At 43.1% G+C, this 18,555-nt stretch overlaps 2 protein-coding genes across 5 annotated transcripts in view; one reads left to right on the top strand and one right to left on the bottom strand.

Annotated features, from left to right (window-relative positions):
• The first annotated feature begins 71 nt into the window (after positions 1-71).
• On the top strand, positions 72-5,462 carry tyrp1b (tyrosinase-related protein 1b). The gene is made up of 9 exons (XM_030439967.1): positions 72-139; positions 997-1,355; positions 1,585-1,693; positions 2,352-2,565; positions 2,865-3,069; positions 4,319-4,486; positions 4,732-4,911; positions 5,001-5,147; positions 5,216-5,462. The coding sequence occupies exons 1-9, from the start codon at positions 126-128 to the stop codon at positions 5,419-5,421; spliced, it is 1,602 nt and encodes a 533-aa protein (XP_030295827.1). The 5' UTR covers positions 72-125; the 3' UTR covers positions 5,422-5,462.
• Positions 5,463-9,210: 3,748 nt separating this feature from the next.
• LOC115578852 (multiple PDZ domain protein) overlaps positions 9,211-18,555 on the bottom strand; it is a 44,027-nt gene continuing 34,682 nt past the window's right edge. Inside the window, exons 35-45 of one of the 4 annotated variants that reach the window (XM_030412096.1) lie at positions 18,420-18,503; positions 17,107-17,300; positions 15,589-15,736; positions 15,417-15,488; positions 15,069-15,174; positions 14,904-14,947; positions 14,475-14,597; positions 13,635-13,739; positions 13,160-13,263; positions 12,402-12,525; positions 9,211-11,172 (exon numbers count right to left, since the gene is read on the bottom strand). In XM_030412096.1, coding sequence (XP_030267956.1) covers positions 11,026-11,172; positions 12,402-12,525; positions 13,160-13,263; positions 13,635-13,739; positions 14,475-14,597; positions 14,904-14,947; positions 15,069-15,174; positions 15,417-15,488; positions 15,589-15,736; positions 17,107-17,300; positions 18,420-18,503 — 1,251 coding nt within the window. In that variant the 3' untranslated portion in view covers positions 9,211-11,025. Of the gene's footprint in view, positions 11,173-12,401; positions 12,526-13,159; positions 13,264-13,634; positions 13,740-14,474; positions 14,598-14,903; positions 14,948-15,068; positions 15,187-15,416; positions 15,489-15,588; positions 15,737-17,106; positions 17,301-18,419; positions 18,504-18,555 lie in introns of those variants that run through there. The other 3 variants (XM_030412107.1, XM_030412118.1, XM_030412129.1) reach the window with 3 other exon arrangements.

The raw sequence follows: 18,555 nt of genomic DNA, 5'->3' as shown, positions 1-18,555 counted from the left end.
ACTCTGCGTCTACTGTGTGTGTGCTTACACGAGGCCTGGTCATGCGCTCAGCAGCTATTTAAGCCAAGAAATAAGAATGAGCCGACTCTTGGGGGGCTACAGTTCTGCAGACAGAGAGGAGCAGCATGCACAGTCAGAGGTAGGGGATTCACACTGAAGCCTTTTTCACAAAGTGAACTGTAGATTGCAACAAGTCTTACATTTTGCTTAATTTAACTGCTGAAAGTGGACATGAAACAAATGTACAAATTAAGCTACTGGCAAAGTTAAATTAAAAAACAATAATCAAAACAGTTTTATTTCCGCCACTGATTCAATGTTGTGAGTGGTTTAGTAATGCACTCAATAAGAGGCAGTATCTGGTGCAAAAGATATGTAAAACACTCTTTTCTCCAAGTTTTTTCTTTCTTTTTTTAAATTGGTAGCTTGTGTTTAGTGGCTGTTATCACTGTTTTGTTGTAAAAAAAAAGAAAAAAAATGCTCCTGCCAAATTATTAGTCACTCCTTCATTCATCCCTAATCAACAAGCTTCAAAAGACAAGCAAATCTAACTCGAAGAGTGAAAAAAAAAGGTTGAAGCAAATCATCTCTTGTCGTCTATTGTTGAAAGCATTTTTGAACTTGCAAGAGTTGAAAGCTAATGGCTTTGTGAATTATAAATAACGACTGAAGCTGCCTGCAGGGGCATGTAAGAAGTGAAGTTTCAGAATAATGTTAAGACAATTGGCTTTAACAAGAGAACACAAACCGAGAGAGTTGTTCTTGAGCTTAATTGAAGTGTATGTCTGCAGCGTGTTGAAATATATTTTTTTTTGTCTTCGTCTTGACAAATGCGTGAGGCTGGCGGCCCCCTACATCCCTGAACATGATAAGTGGTTCAGAAAAAAGATGGATGTAAAACAATTCTCAACACGTAAAGCGTTTCCACTCTTTCTCTACTCTGCGTGTCTGAAATACCCGTCCCCTTCTTTCATCTTCCTTCTCTGTGGATGGCAGCATGTGGAGATTGGGTCTCCTGCTGGTGACCCTGTGTGCCACCCAAACGCTGGCACAGTTCCCCCGGGAGTGCGTGAGCCCCGAGGGGCTGCTGAGCGGCCAGTGCTGCCCGTCTCTTTCAGGGGTGGCGGGGGATGAGTGTGGTTCCAGCACGGGGAGGGGGCAATGCGTGGCCATCGCTGCAGACAACCGACGCCACGGTCCCCAGTACCCTTATGCTGGACGTGATGACAGAGAGAGGTGGCCGCTGAGATTCTTCAACCGCACTTGCCAGTGTAATGGGAATTTCACCGGCTACAACTGTGGCCGCTGTCGACACGGGCTGACTGGACCAAACTGTGATCAGAGGATCTCTGTGGGTAAGAAAGTGGATGCTGTCCCAGGTCAGCACTGGCAACCTAAAAAATTCCTACTGTGCAATTTAAGATCTCAGTGGGCCTCAAAGATGTGGGGAAATACATGAGTCAAGGGAGTGACGGAAACATTTATTGTCAGGGAAAAAAAAATTTATGTGTTAATTTTTAATAATCTTTTCCTCCTCTCTTCCTGGCCCCCTGTCTTCTCCTTCCTCCATTAACCTCGCTCCAGTAAGGAGGAACATCATGCAGATGAGCACGGCTGAGAAGCTGGCATTTGTGAATGCTTTGGACCAGGCTAAGAGTACCGTCCACCCTGACTTGGTCATCTGCACAAGACGGTACAAACATGGGCATATATCATTCTGTATGGGCTAATACAGTCAGAATATTTCACAAAATTAATGAAGTAATTTCAAAGGGAGACTGATCTTTATTCAGCCAGTCTTTGGTCTCGTATCAGTTTTGCCCAAGGATCTGAAGGCTCCGTCTCGCTGAGTCTGGCAGTTAAAAGCGCAACAATACAGCTATGGGTGAGCCCACGCTGTGTTTTGAAAATTATCAGTGAAATCGTCAAACTTCTCGTGGCGGCCTCCTGTTTAAGCTGCAGGTGGAAGAAAAAAATTATCAGTTTAGGCAGGTGTGGTGGGATTCATAATCTTTTAAGTAACAGTACATAAATCTGTGAATAACCTCCTTCCGAGTCAGCTGAGGATTATAGTAGATTAATTTTCCAAGCAATTCTCAGCTGCAGGTAGACGAACCCTTTTAACCTGCTAATAAAAAAATTAAATTTCGCCTGTGTTAATGGCCATTCTTGGGATCTTAGCTGCAGGCTTCATATTGGAAGTCACCCTCAGCAGCAGCACACAGAAATACAATTTGCAGTTTAACTCTCACACATCAAATAAACCAATATGAAATTCTGCACTGACTAACAATAGGGTAAATGGAGCTGTGTGGAGGTGACTTGAACCTGTCTGCTCCGCTCATCCGCAGGTACCAGGAGGTGCTCGGGCCCGACGGCAACACCCCGCAGTTTGAGAACATCACCATTTACAACTACTTTGTTTGGAGCCACTACTACTCAGTCAGTAAAACCTTCCTTGGGCCGGGACAGGCCAGCTTTGGCGGCGTTGACTTCTCCCATGAGGGCCCCGGCTTTGTCACTTGGCACCGATTTCATCTGCTGCAACTGGAAAGAGACATGCAGGTGAGCGGAGGGCAGGAAGGGAGGGAGGAAGGGAGAGGAAAAAGGGGAAGCAGAGGAGGCTTTTGGGGCTGATGGAGAGACGAAGGAGGAAGTGAGTACGGGAGAAGCCGAGGAAGCAAACAGGCAGAGTGAGGAGCTATCCTGGAGGAGAGAGGGGGGGAGAATAGACAGAGAAAAGAGAAAATGAGAGAAGTGGTATAATAAAAATAAAAGAGAGGGGAATGAAAGTGCAAAGATAATATATACTGATCCATCCCTGAACACCTGCCCTCTTCCTTTATTCCATCCCCTGTATGCAGGACATGCTGGGCGACCCCACCTTTGCCCTGCCTTACTGGAACTTTGCCATCGGAGGCAGCGATTGCGACATCTGCACCGACGACCTGCTGGGAGCCAGGAGCTCTTTCGACATGAGCTCCCTCAGCCCCAACTCCGTGTTCTCCCAGTGGAGGGTCATCTGCGAGAGCGTGGACGACTACGACACGATGGGCACCGTCTGCAACAGTAAGGGGCCCGGATACAGACAGCACAAACGACAATCGCACTCTGCAGGGGAACGGAACTGATGTACAGCGTAGTCTCAGCTGCATCAGGAAAGAGGGCAAAGAGCTCATAAAGAGAGCATGTAGAACATAAGCTGCTATAAATAATACCTCACAGCTGTTGTGCCGCATTCGATATTGCTCGCTGTTACTACAGTTTGTTTGAAACTGCTCAACTTGTTAGGCAACTTCTACATCTGAGTTGCATCCAAAGTATTGTAAGTGCTCGGTGCTGAAGCTTTCTCAGCAAGCCTAATTTCTCTCTGTGGCTAACATCAGAGCACACAGTAGCTTTTCAAGCGTTAATTCCCAACGGGTCAAGCAGTTTAGCCCAGAATAAGGCAAACCCCGTGTAACACTGTAATACGCTGGACTTTGGGTGATCAGATTTGCAGGGACTGGATCTCATTCCGCACCGGCGCCAGATTACAAACGCAAAAGTTAGTTCTCAAGGCTTCATTCGCACAATATTTCTTTTCATCTGCGGTTAAATAGAATCAATCCTCTTTTACTTTACAAACAGATTAAGCCGGGGTGGGTCCCTTTTGAACAATCCAACATGTCTAAGAAAAAAAGCCAAAGGGAATTCGGTAGCAGGTACAACATGTGATCGGCCGACGCGTGAGTGATCTGTCTCATTAATCCCCTTGGAGAGTCATGACAAGCCCCGGTATTTCGTGCATCGACGAGCTAGCGTCTCCTTAAATGGGTTAGAGGGGGGGTTTGCCTCATTTGTGCGTGTGCTCGTTGAAGACAGGAATCGAGCAGTCTACCGGTTCCTTTGATCTGAGGGAATAATCTTCAAACAGACAGACAAGTCGGTTATGTAGCCTTCTGTTTATGCGCTCGTGGTGCGTGTGTGTTTACGTCCATGTGGGAGAGCGGGGGGGAAGACAGAAAGAGATCATGCGTTGCGAGAGGGGAAAAAAAAGAGAAACCTTCTGTTTCACTCACTGCTGTTGACTTTCAGTGAATTATTAAAAAAGAAAACTGCCATCCTGTCATGTTTAAGGCTGATCAAACTAGTCTAGACTCCTCCGTAGAATTAGAGTTGAATAAAACAACATTTCTAATCATCTCACTTTTCATTGGCCCGTGTCTCGACTAACAAAAAGAAACTGCTTTACAACAAGCTCTTCAAGTTTTGGGAAAAGGATCACTTGAGTCAGACAATGTTACCTCTGACTTTGGGTTCTGTCCTTATCACCCAGGCACAGAGACCAGCCCCATCAGGAGGAACCCGGCGGGCAACGTGGCTCGGCCCATGGTGCAGAGGCTGCCAGAGCCCCAGGATGTGTTGGACTGTCTGGAGCTCAACACCTTCGACACTCCACCTTACTACTCCACCTCCTCTGAGAGCTTCAGGAACACGATTGAAGGTGCACAGTTGTGTGTCACTGGTCAGAATCTAACCTAAGATTAAAGATCTCCCCATCAAGCTCAGTCTCCAGTGCTGCTGAAGTGCGGTGTGACGGCACAGATACGAGCACCAAGCCAAGAACATAAAACACACACTAAACCCTCCACCCACATACAGATTGTTAGCTCCATAACATTTGTTGTTCCTAATTTTGGTAAATCAAGGCTTTCATTTAATGACTTTTTCTTGTGTCCTATTTTCTAGGCTACAGCGCCCCCCAGGGGATGTACGACCCGGTGGTCCGCAGCCTCCACAACTTGGCTCACCTCTTCCTCAACGGGACGGGCGGACAGACTCACCTTTCGCCCAACGATCCCATCTTTGTCCTGCTGCACACGTTCACCGACGCCATCTTCGACGAGTGGCTCAGCAGGCACCAAGCAGGTACGCACGGGCTCAACTACACACAGAAACATAACCCACCAAGGACGATGTCTGAGACGGATAAACCTACTTTTCCCCTCATCCTGCAGGTGAACTAGTTTACCCAGAGGAGAACGCTCCCATTGGGCACAACCGCAGATCCAACATGGTTCCTTTCTGGCCTCCTGTCACCAACGCTGAGATGTTTCTGCCTGCCCCAGAAAATCTGGGATACTCTTATGAGGTCCAGTGGCCAAGTGAGTAGCAGCACCCACACATATCCACAAAAGCCAATGACCCCTGATGACCACTGCTTTTTCCACAGCTCGTGCCTACACCCTGTCTGAGATCATCACCATTGCCATTGTTGCGGCGGTGCTGGTGGTGGCGGTGGTGGGAGGCGTCATCGCCTGTGCCGTGCGCGCCCGCTCCTACCGCTCAGCCGAGGCCCTGGAGCCGCTGCTGGGGGAGACCTTCCGACGCTACTCAGAGGATGACCGGAGGCTGGACAAATCACAGTCTGTTGTCTAAAACCCATGCCTTTCCAGAGAGGCCTTAACATTTTAATGAGGTTGTTCTGTTATTTTTTTTATTTTATTCCCTAACTTCTTCTAATAAAGTTGAACTGGTTTTGAACCCAGAGTCTGTGTTTCCGTGTCAGTGCATTTGCTATAAATTGCGGGACTGGTACGAGCCTGGCGGGTCTTTTGTTTTTAGTGATCAGACTGCAGTCAAGAGGTCAGACTGCCCGGAATAGAAGGGGGAAACGGCTGGTAGATGATCTGGGTGACTGTTTCTCCACCATATTGTCCCTTCTTCAGCTCAAACATGTTCATGCTGACTAAGTGTGACGCCTCTGTTCCTGGTCTTTAGGTCACTATCTGTGTGAAGAATACACTGCATGGTATGAACACACGTCTTAATACTAGAGGCCTGTTGCTGCAGGCACAAATGTGCTTGTCTGAAGCCCGAGGCTAACAGGCAAATCAAACCGTTTTGTTTTCATGTTGCTTCACACCGATGAGTCAGATCAAGTCCATGCAGATCTCCGTGTGTTCATAACAGCACACACAGCGCCCCCATGTGGATGTAACAAATAACTGCAACGGGAGGTAACATTTATAACAAATGTTTAATTCATGCACGGTGCATGACGACCAAATGCATGAATTAGTGCAGGATGTATCATGAATTCCTGTCTCTCACCATAAACATAATCCCCTCACTATGACTGTGATTAGTTGACATATGTCAAGGAATGTTAATTAGCAGATACCTCATACATTCATTTATATGTAATAAAGACAGGCGCAGAGAAAATGTTATTTACAGTATGCAACTGTTTATGAATTTATGTAACAGTTTTGCATCTCTCAACCAAAAACAAGAAATTTATATTTCTACCAGAACAAGTACAGTCCTGCTTTCAGAGCGGCTGAATAACATGGAAGTTTCATTTCCTGATAGCTTATAAATTAAGACTGTATATCTAGCTGCATGTAGGTAATGACAAAGGTTGGCTGAATAAAACTTTGCTGGACCAGAACCCTGAAGTTTGACCAGAAATTCTGACAAATTCTTCCTCAAAGAGCCCACGCTCCTTAAAGCACCATAAAAAATACCATAAAACACGTTCACTAAACGTTCACCAGTACACCATTAAATGTATGCCATTAACTACCACAATGAAGCTGCTACATACCTCTGACAGTGACAGTGAGGACTTCAGCGTCACGTCGCGTGTTCACCCTAACCTCAACACCGTTTAGTGGAATTTTGCTCTTACATGTAGGCCTGTGTGATTTAGCTCGATCTTTGTGCTACATTCTCTGGAGAAAACACACTTGCTGTGTCCTATAATGACCTTTTCATCTGCTGGGAAAGGCCACGTTGAGTCTTTGAATCATGCCCCCTTAGAAAAATTGCGAGAATGGAAATAGCATCCACATGCCACTGCTTAATTACGCGTTAAAGCAATCATGCAGCATCTACTGTGTACTTATGATCCTAGGTATAAGTGAGGCTCAAGTCAGGGCTGTAGCTACTGCTGAGGACCGAGAGGTTAAGTCCTCAGTGTGCTTTTATGGATATTTACATTTCATCAAAGATGTGACTTACCCTAGTGGGTTATGAAAAAAGTCCCACTATGTTTGAGCCTCAGTTTCTTAACTCTGGCAATTTTTAGAGAATAAAATTATTGAGGACGAGTGTAAAAAAAACTGCTACAGGACTGATATGTAGAGAAACTGTTGGATCAAGCAATGGATTAAGGAAATAAATGTCATAAGAAAAGAGAAGAGATGGAAAGAAAAGAGTGGTATTATATGATCTGCCGATCCTTGTTTTAATGAGTCATAGCTTAAAACTCATAACGAGATGATACGTCGTGTCACGCAGCGCTTCTCTGCTATGACTGCATGACTGTTCCTAATTATTTCTTGCTTCAGGCTATGCCTCTGTATAAAACAGAATAACATAGGGACGTGCGACTCCCTGTGCCAAAATTCCCATCAGTCCAGCTCATTGTTTGTGTGAGTTGGTGGCATCTAAATTGAGAACTTTAACTTGGCTGTAAGTACTCTAGACCTGCAGTGTGTACAGTGACCTCACTAATTCCTGCCGGGATATTTTTATCTTTCTTTAAGGAAACACAAGATTTGAAGAGTCAGCACTGGGCTGAATTTCTCAGGATTGGCATTTTTGCAGCGCAAGCTGGTATCTTTAAAAAAGAATCTCATGGGAATGGATGGAGAAGAAGAAGATTTTTTTTGGATCCACCATCAGTTGGCTGTTCTCTCTGTACCAGCAGGTTACACTGACAGCTAAAAGACACAATCCTGTGGATTTATTAATATGGATAGATGTGACAGTCACACACAGAGCAATCATTTGGCCACCGCTACCCTCCGGGGAAAGAGGATCATTAGTGCTTTTCATGTCAAGTGTGCTCTCATGAAACTCATCCTATTCTCAACTGCAGACAAAAAAAGGCGTTCAGCTTTGCATTCACAGTAGACCGGCCCGACTGTAGGTTTTTAAAGAGGATAGGAAGGGGCATGGGATGGAGAAGGTCTCATTGCTCGTGGCCTGCTGGCAAACTCATAAATGTTTGAGGGAAAGGGAATTTGAGCCTGGTTGTGAAAAACCAGCAGATCAGTTTTCTTGCCTAATGAAAGAGAAGAAAGGGAGATGTCAATGTTTCTGGCCCCTGCTACTCCCACAAGAGCTGTATGGCAACCCATTGAAGTTCACATCATAAAAAATAGCATTAAAACAAGCAGCAGACATAAGAGTATAATTTTTCACCATTATGTTCTAGGAAATGCACAAAAAAAAGAAAAAGCATTTCAACATTTCCCCGTCTTAAAACCCTGCCATGCCAGCCTTTAGGAAAGGCAATCGTTCATCTGGAGAAGGATAAAGCAGCCTGCGATGGCGGGGTTTCAATAAAGCTTGCAATGTGAACAGATGGCTTTGATTAATGCGCAGGCTCCAGACAGGATCTCCCTAGATGCCTCCTATTTCCTAAATGAGACATTTGTGTGCAAATGTATTGTTTGTCAAGTTGTCACCAGTAACTCCAGTAATTAATGTGAAAGTTCGGTGCCTAGGCAAAAAGAAACAGCGCAGGTTTACCCTCCCTCAGCACTTTCTCTGACTCAGGTGGAACACGTCAGTCGTAACGTTGGCCTAATTTCCCCAGCTTTCTCTACGATATTGTACTTCTCTAAATCCTCCTCTCCTGTTGTCACTGAAATCCCCACTCTGTGATTTAGTGCTGCCCTGTCATTGCATGATCTACTGCACGACACACTCCTCATCCTGGCAGCTTCGCTAAACTTGAGCGATCCTGAATATGTATTGACGTTCGACAAAGACAGAGAGAAAGAGTGAGAGACAAAGACCATAACCACGGCAATAAAACATCTCCAAGGCAAAATTCAGCTCACTGATTTGGGGAAATGGATGCAAAAATATGCAAAAGATGCTCAAAAAGAATTCTTGCATCCATCCCTTAAATATCTAACTGCAGGCGCAGACGTCCTTGTTTAACAGTTCAGGAATCTCAGATTATCTCAGATACTTCTATCTGCATCTTTGGGCTTTGAAAGTCAAACAATGCGAGATCCACCAGCTTATCCGACTTGGTATTATTCCAGAGAGAGTCGTCACAAAGTATCAGATAACAGGAAAGACTTGTTATTGTCATTCCTCATTAAAATATGACCATATTTAAGGTGACTGCTTGTTTGAAGAAATGATCAGAACAAAATAAGTCCTGAAAGATAAAAAAAAAAAAAAGTTTTGCATACAAAACTCTAACATATCAACATTTAATAAGATCACTTTCAGTATATTCAGTTGTACAATGTTACACAATGCCAAACACACACGTGTGTGTATTATGGCTCTGAGGACTACTGACATAAATACAATAAAATGAATAACTCTGAAGAAAAAGCAAATATCACAGTGTACCTACATTCATATAAAACGGTTTTGAGAGGGTTTCTACATATAGACTGCACATAACACTGGAGTACATGACTCAAGTCCTAAAAAAAAAAAATCAACATTATGAAAAGCATAAATAAATAAATAAATAAATCTCACATAGCTGATATTTAACCTAACAGCTGCTTTTAACAGATGCAACAAAACGACTTTTTTCTACCCTACCTGCCTAACCATAAGGTGGTTATCATCGCTAATTATCAACGTCATCATGTCATGCAATACATTGATCATCTAGGCAATCATGACTCCCTGTTGACGAGCAGAATATGAGAATGGAGAATAAAAGTCTTTCAAAGCAAAATGTCCTAAAACCTTATTGCCATACAAAAGATTGGCAGAAGCACTTGGCATGTTATGTGTCTTAGGAGTTTATCACAGTAGTTAATGAACAAGAGACTGGAGACAGCAGTAAATACACGTATTTCATAAGCGATGATTCTGTTGCGTTCACATGTACAGTCGGCGGGTTCAGAAGTTTGGGGACGCATTGGGCAGTGACGCGTAACGACTCTTAATGTGTCGGAGTTTGTGTTGAGGTCCAACATGACCATGCCATGACAATAACGGCATTTTAATTGTTTGAAAAAGAGCCTTGGAGTTTTCTTGTGATTTTAGATGTTTACATGTATCCCTAACCACAGAACCCCTGGAAAAACTCAATCTGAGTCCCGGAAGAAGCCTTACTTTTTTAAACTATATAATAAATATTGCGAATAGGATAGCTAAGAGGCAATCTATTATCATCAGATGGGACGCTGCAGTATTGACTTATTACTATCAGCTTTGATTCCATGGTAATTAAAAAAGAAAATCCTGTTTGTATACATAAGATTGATAATAACGATTGGGATATGAAGACTCATATTAAATAGACACATTAGGTCAAATAACACTTTCATAGGAATATGCGCTTATGCTGGGTATGCTTTCAGAACCCACAGATCCACAGAGGATGCCGTATCCACTGCCCTCCACTCAATCTTCACAGGCCGGGAGAATAAGAAGAGCTACAGCAGAATGCTCTTTGTTGATTTCTCACCCACGAAGTTCATTTGAAAAACCGAACAATCTGGGCTTGAGTGCTACACTCTACAATTGAACATTGGCTTCCTCACATACAGACCCCAGACAGTTCGAAAGATCAAAGCTTACAGAAGAATATGTTGCCATACCAGCAGACTACAGAGCAGCGTCTTTCCCTAGGCTCATGAGACTCCTCCATTCATTGTTGCACACCCTAATTCACTCCATAAATAGTTTTGTGTTAATATTAATGCTTTTGTATTGGTTTTTCTCCTATGTGGCATGAAGGAGTTTAAACTAAATTCATTTTTTGCAATCAATTGTGAAATGACAAATAAATCAACCTTGATACCTTGAATACTGTGTGCATGTAAACATACCCAGGATGTGTTCGCAGTTAGAGGTAGCTTCCCCAAACTAAATGCAGATCAATTTACACTCTTTTTTATGCTTATGAGCAAAACTGCATCACTTTAACTGTCCACATTTGCTTTCTAAGATTTGCGTGAAGCACCTCTACAGGCAGCAGCTATGTTATTTTATAGGCTACTTTGTGAAGACATAACGACATAATGAGACACATTGAGCGGTGTCTCAGGAGAGTACAGTCAGGACTACAGCCCCCTTGGTCTTCTTCAGGATGTCCACAGCCTCAGAGTGAGTCACGCCCTCTAGACAGTGTCCGTTCACAGCGATTATCTGATCTCCTCGTTTCAGCCTGCCGTCCTCTATGGCCGCCCCCTGCAGAGCACAAAGACTAGCTCATCAACATGTGCAGATCAGAGATCACATGCTGTTTTCATGATTATCACAACACTGAGAGATGCAAGAGACAATGAAAACAATGCTGTAATAACCATTAGGAAATGAAAGGAAGCAGAGACTGGTCGCGCTTGCAATAATTTTGTTTGGTCCTATGTTAAGATCACCAGTCAACACTGCTCTGTGGGTGGGTTTGGCAGCTTCAAAGCAAGATGTATGGACTTTTCACGAGCTTTGGCCCTTTAGTATATACAGTGTATTAATCAGTGATATTGAAGTGCAGTCTGATGTGTTGATCGATAATGGGCACCCACGATAATAGGTAAGCTGGCGTCACATGTGAATCCAGCTTATTAGAAAGAAGACATAAACAATATGGAGTCTGGCGCAACAACATGCTGTAGTAACACCTTGCAATGATTAAAAAACAAAAGCAGACGCTTAAACAAATCGGGTACAGTGGGGAGACGAATAGATAGAACAGATTTGACATTTAACTTTCTGTCAACAGTAGTATGCCAGCTAACGATAGCCTGAAGGTCCAGAATGCGTACCTTTGCCCAGTAGCAGCACCATTAGCTGTTTCGGGATGCGTCTGGCACTGGTTGCTGTGATGTAATCATCCAGATTTTATATTGTACATATCAAATGTGTTTGATTCTGTGAGCAGTTCAGGAGGTTTAAGACTGGATCTGTAAACCCTCTCACATGACCATATAATTTGTGCAGAAAAGGGTTTTTCCAACAGGCACTGCACTAGTTATAAGTCATACAAGGAAATAATCTCTTGTTTTCTCGAGATACCGGATCAATTATCTCATCATCTCTGGATAATAAAGATCATGATCTCAAGATGACTTAAAAAATGATTGCAAGAACGGCCATTCTCAGCTCCCCTTGAAATGTAACTACAGTGTCTTTCTCATTTCATTTTATTTCAAAAACATCAAACATAACAAAAGGATCAAATGATAATCTACTGTATAATGAAAGTGGGTAGTCAGTCACAGCAAGTTTATTTTACTATTACTCGATCACCAGCTGTTAATGCCTTTAGCGGTTTTTACTCGTGGCTTCCTACCTTTGCATTCTCCTGTCATATATTAAAACTCTGCCAGTATAACCGAACCCCATGCTGTGCTGAGATTAAATTTCTGAATCCCAGGATCCGCCTTGAAAGACTTTGTCCCTGGAGTACATCCTCTCACCTTGTTGAAGACGGTTTTGATGTAGATCGGCAGGTCTCCGTGAGGGCTGCCGAACCCTCCTACGATGCTGAAGCCCAGGCCCGTTGAGCCTCTCTCTAGGCTGATGGTCTTATACGTGCGAGCACTGTGGGAATAGAAGGCAAAACAACGTGTTGCTGGGCATTCTAGTGTGCGGTGTCGAGAGCAAGCGTTGAACTCGCTCTGCACTGAAATAAGTGTAGTGTTTGTGTAGAAAGACGCAGCTCATCTCACCAGGACAGACAATAGGTGATAAAAAAGAGATGAATTTCTAATGTGCTGTGTGGGTAAATGTGATGAATCCCAGAATATTTTATAGTTTTGTTTGAGTTTCTTAACCTTGGGGCTGGGTTGCCAGTTATTCACACAGGGCTTCAACAGATTTGAGGCTGCTATGCGGACGTTTCTAGAATAAAAAATACGCAAATAATTACTTGCGTATAAGTAATCAAAGTACTTCTGTCTTCAGATTCTGACATTTTCACAAGCTGCCAAAAAACCCAAAGTGTTATTTTCACAGTTAAATGAAGAAAGAAATTAGTCTTCCGTATTTTAGCTCAAAACACTGCTCATTCTGGGCAAAAGAACATTCATCCCAGTTCTTCTCCCCCAGCGTCTGCACCTCCTCATTATTGTCAAGGGGACCAGGGTCTGCCTTTGTCCTTACTCAGTGGATAAATCAGGAGGGGAACCAAAGTAATCCTACGACAGCAGGAGACTGTCAGGAAACCGATTCTCACCGCAGGTTGTTGTGAAAGCGGGGCAGGCTGCTGGGCTGGCATGATGACTGGGCATGGACATCGTTGTGGTCCTTAGTGCTGACCCCAGCAGAACCTGCTACCACCTAGACACACACACAAACACACGCAAAGCAATGTGTAAATATGGAGCTAGGCAGACAGATTTAAATGAACTACTCTAATTAAATCATCCTACCGCTGTAATAACATTGTCATGCCAGTCCTAAAAACAGTATAAACATGACAAGAACAACTTAAAAAAAGAAGTGTCAAATTAGTGTCTGAAACACTTTTGTCTTAAAATTACAGTGTAGTCTTGCTAAGTTAAAAAAAAAGTAATAATGACCTAGAAGAAGCAGGTTATAGTGTGTAACTGCCTCATTCCGAGAACACTGAAGGTGTTGTTGACGTCATGGCAGCTCAGTGCCTCACGGGCATTATAGATTTACTACTGCGTGTCACACTGCGACATCACCTGCAGACTGATGGCTCCGGTGGCGTTTTTCAGCAAGAGTCCGGCTTGAACGTGAGTCATTCCCTCCAAGGACACATCATTGATGCTGAGGACCTGGTCTCCTGTCTGATTGTTGCACACAAACAAAAACTTTTTGCTTTTTGTATTTGCCAGGACATTTTTATTGACTTCCTGAACAATAATTCCATGGAGACACACCTCAACATTAACCCACGCTGTTACATAACCGACCTTCTTTTCCTTTCTCTTGATTTTATTAGGCCCTCATTTTGTTTTTGTGTTTTGGGGCATTTGACTAGAATTGTACTCAGAAAAACCTACGCATCACTCCCTGAGAAATTAACAGAACAGTTGAAAAAAAAAAAGCGACTGAGAGAAAAATCCTGGATCCGTCCATTTAACTGGCCAGGTTTATAAGGCCTGTTCTGAACTGAGACCCATCCTCCATCAGGGTTTTGTGGAAATGAATAGTTTTTGTGTAATCCTGCTGACAAACCAACCGACCAGTCAACAAAATAACAAACGGACACTGGTGAAAAAATTACCTCTTTGCAAATATGCTATTAAATATGCATCATAGTGTGCAGCTTCACCTTTCTTCACCCCAACCCTAACCTCTTTACACCATCATAATTCAAATGTTAACCCTAAAATTAGATCATTAGCGCACATTTGAATAAAGAGTTAACCTTCGTGGGTACTGATTGTTTTATAACCTGGACAGTTGGTTACAAACCATGTGATGACAATGACAGATTTGTCCCCATAATGTAATGGACACACATAATCACCACAATAAGCACACACACACACAGGCGTATGTTCATCACCGCTCCCCACCTGTAATTGCTGTGTTTTGGCAGCAGGTCCGTCGGCATCCATGGTAGCGATAAAAACGGGTACGTCCCCATGGGGGCTGCCCACTCCTCCTGCCACAGTGATGCCCAGGGAGTCACGTGGACCCTTTGGTGATAGCACACACACATTATGACATAAGAAATACGTTTACCAATAACACAATAATATCGTATGTAAAACAATGCCATCGAATCACAGGACACAAATACCTAATGTTATATAAGCCAGGGAGGTTTTATATATCTATCTTTCTAATTTGGACTTCATCATTAAAGGAAACAAAAGCTGTTAGGGTTCACAACCAAATACCAACTTTCTAAAAAATGAACATCAAAATATTGCAAGACAGTACAGGGCAACTATGAAGGAAAAGGAATGATTCATTGTCATTTTAAAAATGTATTGCATTACCTTTTGTATTATTACTTTTCTGATGACAGGGTGGTCTTGAAATGCTGTGGGAGGAGAAAGAGATAAATGATTGCGTAACCAGCCTAAAGATCAATTGTCAACGATCAAAGCCTCACTAATAAGCACTTTTCTATATGTACAGTATATTTTTTGACGAGCACTCACAGAAGCACCCTGTTTTGTTATCTGTCTCCCTCTGGTGGCCGAGGGATGCATCGCTTGAGGGGGTGAGGGTGGAACGGTCGGAGTCTTCGCTCTGGATAAAACAAAACTTAAAGTACTCCTAAGTTCACAAAGTGCTATTGTTAAAAAAAGTGCCAAAATTTGGTTAGGTAAACTACAGGCTATAATTAAATGAATAAGCTGATTTAAGAAAGTCTGGTCCCTCAATACAATAGAACAAATAGGTAATTCAAAGAAAAGGTGAACTCAACACCTGACATTCTACATTTTTATATGTTCTTTGTCGGCCTGTCATGGCTCGGACACAGACAGCTGTGGGGATCAGTTTACCTGGCTTCGCTGTGAGTACTGCAGCCCGGCTTTAAAACGAGCCACCTCCAGATGGACCGTGCCACTGCAACTCTGTGAGCAAAGTGACACATCTCACATAAGATGATGAATCCCCCCGAAATGTATAACCCTTTACTGATCACTTTATAGACTTAGTGTCAACGTGTCAGACCTGCAGAAGCTTCTGTGCATGTTCCATTGTTGCTGCACGAACATCCTCCCCGTTGATTGACAGGATCTGGTCACCTAGCAACAAACTGCCATCCGAATCTGCTATGCCTCCTCTGATGATATCTGACACAAATATGCCCGTGTCATTACTGTCGGAGAGAAAACAGAGGTCAAAAACGGTGTCTGTTCCGCGCTTATAGGGTGAATTATGCGAACCTGTAAGCCTGCTGTTTTGCATAGCGTCACACTTGATTGTGTAAATACATAAAGCTGCACGGAAATCTGCAGCGAAACTCTAATAATAAATAATGTGCCCCGTGTCTCTGCTGCAGTGTGACACGACGCCCTGGTTCTGTAACCTCTACGGTGATTATTGGATGCCATAAGGGTGTGTGATTTCATTATGTGTCTATCACACGTTATTTTCAAAATAATGATCCCTGTTCCTACAGAGTCCCTGACCCCTAACACGCCAGCACCTCTACACTGTTGTTGTTGCCAAAGACATTCCAGCACTATAAACCCCTTGACAAAAACCTTGGCAACACATACAGTAAATAATAAATAACTCCGGTTAAGAAATAGGGCTGTTAATAATGAGCAAGAATAACCACATTGCTTTTTTCAAAGACACTTGAAAAAATGAAAGTGCCTCTGAAGTTCATAAAAGTTAATGATACCATCTGATACTAAAAAAATAAATGTGCAAATATGATCGATTCTGGCATTTTTTTTGACTACTTTTGCCTCACCAGACGAAAAGTAAGGCTTCAAGGTCTTTCTGATATTTTGAAACGAAGAACAGAAGTAAGTTTTATATGTGAAGCGTGACTAAATTCTGCCGGCAAATTTGCTTCGGGTCTGAAAAGACCATAGTGAACCTGTTTTGGTGAGCTGTGCTTGATTCGGAGGCTGTATCGACAGAGGTACATGAAAAAACCATTGTGAGCATCCTGATTAGCCTTAAACAAACTGACAGCAGGTTGGCGAGTGTTGTTTTTCACTGAAACTATAAAAACATTCAGTCAACACAGGCACTCTGGAAGGCAGACACGAGTGCATTCTGTCTGAATTTCAGGTAAGAAATGGCCCAGCTGTTTGCTTAACCACTCGCTTTTATGGCCAACCAATTTCTCACCTATTCCTCATCTTCGGTGCAAGTATTGGAATGGTAAATGGACTGCACTTAAATAGCGCTTTTCTGCCTTAATGGACAAAGTGCTTTGCAATTGGCCACACGCGAACACACACACACACACACACACACACACACACTCTCATCAGGAACAACTTATGGTTCAATGTCTTTGTCTTATATTTCATATAATGGTACAATGGTTTGACTTGTGTCAAATTCAGAACACAAGACTGCATGTTACCTCCTCCAGGGAGTGCTTTCCAAATGTACATCCCATCTAGGATTTGAACTACAGTGTCCCATGTTATTAAACCCACAGCACTGTAAGAAGTCATGTAAATAACTGCCACTCTCATTTTCAAAACGACTTCATGAACTTACCTCTTCCCCACAGTGGTGAACCCCAGCCCCTCTCCAGGACGAGGCCTCATCTCCAGGCTGAAGACGTCCCACAGGTCCTCCTCCCTGTAGGCCTCCTGGTGCCTGAAGACACACAGGCGAACGCGCTGGGTGGTGAGCCGCAGCACGCCAATGGCCTCATCGTGAGTGGCCTGCCGCAGGTCGATACCATTTACCTGGGAGGAAGTGAGAAAGACGGAAGCAGGCTGTATTTGGATGAAGGGGGTTAGAAGAGACTGGGGCAATTGTATTTGTGTATCACAAACTAAAGATTGCAAGGAGTTATTTATCATGATTAATGGATACATTGAGGACCACAGCATCAATCTACAAGCATGGCACTGCTTTGAACTACCAAAGCTTTCTGCTGCTCTGTATGATTTGTACACTGCACACTGCTGCATGCTGATTTTGGTGTTATTTCCGCATCTTATTTTCTTGGGTTTGTACTTCTGAACCTGTTTGTTCTGAATTTGTTGGTTTTTCAAAATTACTTGACTGACTTACAGTGGCACATGTAGAGCAATTTACCGTCCGCAGAGTAGACGTTAAAATATGAATCTCTTTTTGGGCTTGTTCTTTCTTATCTGTGCACATATGCACATGTTTAAAAAAAAACATCCTACAGATGTAGGTCCCTGGATTTAGAACAGAATGACATTTCTCGAATGATTTACAGAATGGCCTGAAATTGTCAGCGCTGATTACAATGAGCCCCTTCAAGTCACTTTCAAAGGATCGAGGAACCGGCACCCTGGGTCAGCGTGATTGCTCCCAAGTTTTCTCTGAAATCGGCGAGAAAATTGTAACTGTGCATCATAATTGGAGTTCTGTCCATGACCTTGTCTTGCACATTAACTGGATATTGTGCTGTAATGTGTTTGTGTTCATTATTGCAACAATTACACTGCCCTTTTGGCGTGGTCACTATTGAAAAAAAACTCTTCTCCGGTTAATATTTGGTTTCCCAGCCGGTCAAAACTTGGCGATTAAAGGACATTTACAATATTTTAGAATTGTAAAAAAAAAATGTAAAAATGGAGACACGTGACATTCACCGGACAGTAATGACATAAAGATACCAGCACTGGCCAAACTCAACAATCATGTTCATGTAAAAATAGTTCTCTGTTGCTGCGGTGGGAAACAACATGAAAGCAAAATAGAGCAATGGCATTTGAGTTTTGCATTGTGTTTTATGATTTAACTACAGTGGAATGCCATGTCATCACAACAGATTTGGATGAACGTTGAAACCTTTGACTTGATTAAGTCATAATGATATATAACAGTACCTCTAATATCTGGTCTCCAGCCTGCAGCCTTCCATCCCTTTGTGCTGCTCCTCCATCATTTACTTCATGGATTATTACTGCCCCCTGGTGGAATTATATGAACATCACTCTCACTATTACAGAGTCCAATCCACTT

This window comes from Sparus aurata, chromosome 1 (genome assembly GCF_900880675.1).
Source record: "Sparus aurata chromosome 1, fSpaAur1.1, whole genome shotgun sequence".
Classification (NCBI taxonomy): Eukaryota; Metazoa; Chordata; class Actinopteri; order Spariformes; family Sparidae; genus Sparus; species Sparus aurata.
The sequence above is the reverse complement of the archived record's forward strand: the minus strand, read 5'-3'. Positions and strand labels throughout refer to the sequence as shown.

Coding starts and splice junctions, on each gene's coding strand:
- tyrp1b (XM_030439967.1), top strand. Junction 1,356..1,584: donor TGATCAGAGGATCTCTGTGG/GTAAGAAAGTGG, acceptor ACCTCGCTCCAG/TAAGGAGGAACATCATGCAG. Junction 1,694..2,351: donor TTGGTCATCTGCACAAGACG/GTACAAACATGG, acceptor GCTCATCCGCAG/GTACCAGGAGGTGCTCGGGC.